Here is a 4,699-nt window from a genome sequence, read left to right as displayed (position 1 = left end):
GTTTCCTCTCTCCGGCAGGTCACCAAGGGCGAGACGCTGACGTAGGCCTAGGGCGGCCCCGGGCCCCCCAGCCCCGCCGGAGCACCGCCGCCCCGCACCCTGCTCGGGGCCTGCCGCCGCCACCACCGCCTCTGCTTGTGTTGCCAATAAACCGCTGTGCTCCCGCCCTGCCTGCTCTCTGCCTGCCTGGGGCTGGGCCACGGGATGCCCGGCTCCCTGCCACCGTCTTGGATGTCCAGAGCCTGCCCTTCCACCCGCCTGGCCCAGGGGTTCAGGCCCGCCTTCCTCCCCGCACATGGTGGCTGTGATGGGAGGGGACATACTCCCGGGGCTGCAGGCCTGGCTGCTGTCAGCTCTGGGAGGCACCTGAGCAGCGTCGCTCAACCTTTGAGGTGCTTTGTGCTCCTGCTGGGGCCACAGCGGAAAATCTGGTGATCACGATGGTTTGGAGGGTGTCTCAGCCTGCACATGTGCACACTGCCAGGGCTAGGTGGGGACAGCAGGCTGACCTGTCGTGCACAATGCCACAGGAGAGTGCCCTTTGCTGGCACCTAGGAAGAGGTGCTTATCCTCCTCTCTAGGGAGGCAAGTGGCAAGGAGAAGGAAATCTCTCTTCCCTTCCCACCACTCCTCTGTTTATCTCAGTTTTTCAGTGGGCATCTAGAGCTGCAGACTCACTGCTCATATTTAGCATTTGTTGGGGAGTTGGTGGAGTTGGTGTCTGTAATGTCTTCTTGCTTCCCAGCAGGCTTTAAATGTCTCGGTATATTATTCTCCAACTGAAAGCTACCTTTTTCATGATGGCAACGTGATGTCTGCAGTGTTTACTGGACCCCTGGGTAACTTAATGTTCTTTATAGTTTTGAGCCTGTTAGATCTGATATCAGCTGGTTGCTCCTCAATATAGGTCCTCCCCCAAGCTCACAGTTTTGTTCTCCATAGGAAGCTCCGTGTTTTCCATTGTTTGAATAAGTGCTCCTCCAGCCTTTCCCTCAGCTCACCTAGCCAGTGACGCTTTACTGTCAGGTTGGGCTGCACATCTGGGAGGCATGGCCGCTTCTGGTGCGTAGTACCAGGGGAAATAAGTGCTTTGTACCAACCCTGCAGAGCTTACAGTGGAGTGGAGCAGCCACAGATCATTGTGCTTTTGCTTGGGGGCGATACCAAATGATGAGAGATGGTGCTGTCATACAAGATTGGTAGGTAGAGGGAGAGTACCTACCTCTTCCCTCAGAGGCATTTACTCTGTGGCCCAAGTACATCAAAAGTACGCCTGTGGCCCATGCACGTCCATGCACTGCTTATTCTGGATGTGCTGGAGTGGAGTCCTGAGATCTCCATACTTGGAGGTAACTCGATACTAGTCTGGACAAGGCCCTGAACAGCTTGATCTGACTTTGAAGTTAGCCCTGCTTTGAATGTGTGTGAGGGGGGTGGGGTGAGCTAGAGACCACCAGAGGTCCCTGCCTAAATTATCCTATGATTCTTTACCCAAAGACTGGGAGACAGAGGGTGCCACAGACATCCCTGGGACTGGGGCTGTACCCGGCTGACCTCTTCGCTTGAGATCCATTGCTTGTTCCTGTTCCCAGCTAGTAGTGTGGGGTGTCTCTCAGATCCCTTCCTGGTCTCCTGACAGGCTGTTGTAATGGTTCTCCCTTTTTCCTCTGGCCCCAGGGTTTCTCACAGGAGTAGGTGTTGCCACACAGTCAGTGTGGCCAAAGCAGTTCTGGTGTAGGGATCCGTCTTCTGGAGGGTACTGCTCCTCCCAGGACACGTGCTCTCACAGAGCTTGAGCACTGTGGGATCAGCCTGTCTGGTTCATCTTCCAGCAGGGATGCGGGGCAGCTCACTGGGGTACAGAGTACTGCCCTTTTTCTTTCCCTTTCAGGGAGTCAGTAGTTCCCAAGGGCTCTGCAAAACCAGGCTTTCTGGTTTGGGTGCTGCTAATTCCAGGCCACCTCTCGGGGATGGAGAACCTCCTGGTCCTTGGGCTGATACTGCTTCTTCCAGCAGCTGCTGCGGTGTGCAGCCTTGTAGTAGATGGAGCTTTGATATATTTGAAGCATTGGGATTGTTTTAAAGACTGGGGAATTCTGCTTGCCTGTTTTTTCTTGTACTGTGTCTCTTTCAGGATATGATGCCCCAGGAACCCACATTAAACTTTTCTGGAGTGGATTTGTGTATTCTAAATCGGGAGATTGATTTACATGCTGTGTTAGTGGTGCTGTTCTCCCCACCGTACATTTAATGTAGCAGGAGATGACAACATGCTCTGTGTCCTCAAAGCAGACTTTCCTCTTGTCCTGAGAGAGCTGGGTGCTCAGGCATGCTTGCAGCTCTAGTTATTGGTAGCTGAGACCTTTTGGTGGTCTGAGACCTCCCAAAGCCTGAACTGGAGAGCAGGCTGTTTTGAAGCCTCGTACTAAGGTGCTAGAATGGAGCAGTTTCATTACAGCCTGAGCCACATCTGTAGCTTGAGAAAGGTTTGCGCTCTCAAATGGTAAACTGGGCTTCTAGTGCTCGCTGTCTGCTGGGCAGGCAGCCAGACCTCATGGAGCAATCGGAGCAATCCTGCAGTCCTCATTGGAGTTATCAGTTCCAAGGTTTAGGAATGAGTGGTAGTACTGAATTTTGATCTCGGGTGGGAGACAGGGTGATACTATGTTGGCATCACCATTTTTCTGGTGTCACCACAAGAGGGAGATAGACCTTGAATTCAAGCTTTGCCTACCCCATAAAGGTTGTAGTGTCTGATCCAAAGCACATATTTTAAGATGAATGGATTGGACCAGACTTCTCAAATAATTCTAGCTTCTAGTAAATAATCTTCGGGCTCTCTAGGTATCTACTGCTAGCAGAGCCTTGATTTTAGGAAACAGCTTTAAAGTCAAATGTACCTTCATCCCCTTTATGTTGCAGGTGATTGAACCTGATAATTCAGTGACCTGAGGTGATCTCAAGAGAGGAATGTGTTAGGACACAGCTGAATTGTTGAGGGAGAGCTGCGCTTTGTCCCTAATAGCTTTGCAAAGCTGGACTTCAAAGATCCCAGAAGATAGTGTCTGCTTGCATTTTGGTGCCAAGGCGCTGACAGCAGTGGAAGTCACCTCGAGTAGTTGTCTCTCAAAGAGAGGATTGGCCCTGCCTGCCTGTGATTGCCTGCTGGTCACGCCAGGTCAGTGAGCTGGGAAAGTCACAGGGGTATGGAAGGTCTCCAGATTCACTGAGATTTTTGTGTCCAATTTCCAAAAAGCTGCTAGCAGTATTGCTCTGAACTCTGCAAAGCATCGTGACCTGGGATTTGGTCCTAGTGCACATAAAAGCTTTAGGGTGGATGCACCATCAGCTTACCTTTCCCCTCACTGTTCCTCTCTTTCCCCTGCAGTCTGACACATCCTTGTACGTTTTCACTTGTATCACAGAAATGTGAAGACAGTAGTTGACAGAGCCCTCTTTTTGGGGAGGGGAGGATTCTCATTGGGTACATCCTGGAGCAAAAGTTTGAGAATAATATCCTGGGGAAACACCGGATAGATCAAACTCGGAGTCCTGCTGACAGCTCACCTTGACTTCATGTTCACAGGAGATCCATGTGCCTGTACCTCTGTAGGTGCAGAAAGAGCACCCCCAGGAAATCTCCAGGGGAGACTTTATCTGATATTTAGCCTGACTTAAAAAGCTAGATGTGCATTGTGGGTTCTGCCTCTGGCCCTTGTGGCAGGGGAGGGCAGAAATGCCATTGGAGCCGAGGCTGGGTTAAACGTTGCTTTTAGCGCAAGGGAAGGGAGCTGCAGGAGAGCTCTCTTGCAGTAAAATGCTTCAATGTGGGAGAAATGGGTGTGAGGAGTGGATTTACATTACCTCTTGGAGGCCATTCTCCCCCTCTGCTGTTGGTGTCTCTACTAACCCTCACCATTTCCCCTACCAAAACTGTGACAGCAGTACCTGCTTTGGCTGCCCTAGGACAAGCGTCCTCCACAAAAGGTGAGGATTGAATATTGACATCCTTTGCGATGCCTGCGTGCTCAAAAGTGCTGAGGAAAGGGGCTGTATCAAGAGGGAGGATCAGCTGGAGCATGGAGCGGTCTCTCGGGCTCCCATGCTTCCCGGGGAGCGTGCGCTCTCACCTGCCTGTGGCTCTGCCTCCACGAGGCGCTTCCAGCCCTGCTGCGAGGCCAGAAGAATGGAGGTGGGAAGGGACCCCAGGCAACTGGGAGGACGAGGAAGAAGAGAGGCGCTGATTTTGAGCAGGTCTTGTTGCAGGTTGCTCCTGGAAGACTGGTCAGGGCGGTGGGTGGGGAGAGTACCCTCAGACCCCACGTTGATTCCCCCGTGCTTGCTGCAGGATTCATGGGCTCAGCCAGGCCAGCAGCTGGGTGCAGTTCACTGCTCCCTACTTCTCTAGCAGCCAGCAGCCGCTTCCTCAGATCTCCAGCCCCCCCAAGCCTTCCCCTTGCTCCTTCGCAGCCATTTGGGAGCAGGGCAAATATTTTTGTATTAATAACAATGGAATTGCACTAATGACATGAATATAGATGTGAGGAAACACGTTCTTCAAAAATAGAGTCATAGAATCATTAAAGTTGGAAAAGACCTCTAAGATCATTGAGTCCAACTGTCGACCCAACACCACCATGTCCACTAAACCATCCCTAAGCACCTCATCTACTCATCTTTTAAATACCTCCAGGGATGG

The 4,699-nt window shown here is 51.9% G+C and overlaps 1 protein-coding gene across 1 annotated transcript in view; it reads left to right on the top strand.

Moving 5' to 3' along the window:
* Window positions 1–45, top strand: part of LOC103903381 (Fanconi anemia group D2 protein) — a 57,810-nt gene extending 57,765 nt beyond the window's left edge. The window contains exon 43 of the mRNA XM_009284576.2: window positions 19–45. Coding sequence (XP_009282851.1) covers window positions 19–45 — 27 coding nt within the window. The remainder of the gene's footprint in view (window positions 1–18) is intronic.
* The last annotated feature ends 4,654 nt before the right edge of the window (window positions 46–4,699 follow it).

This window comes from Aptenodytes forsteri, unplaced genomic scaffold (assembly GCF_000699145.1).
Source record: "Aptenodytes forsteri isolate BGI_AS27 unplaced genomic scaffold, ASM69914v1 Scaffold53, whole genome shotgun sequence".
Classification (NCBI taxonomy): Eukaryota; Metazoa; Chordata; class Aves; order Sphenisciformes; family Spheniscidae; genus Aptenodytes; species Aptenodytes forsteri.
The sequence above is the reverse complement of the archived record's forward strand: the minus strand, read 5'-3'. Positions and strand labels throughout refer to the sequence as shown.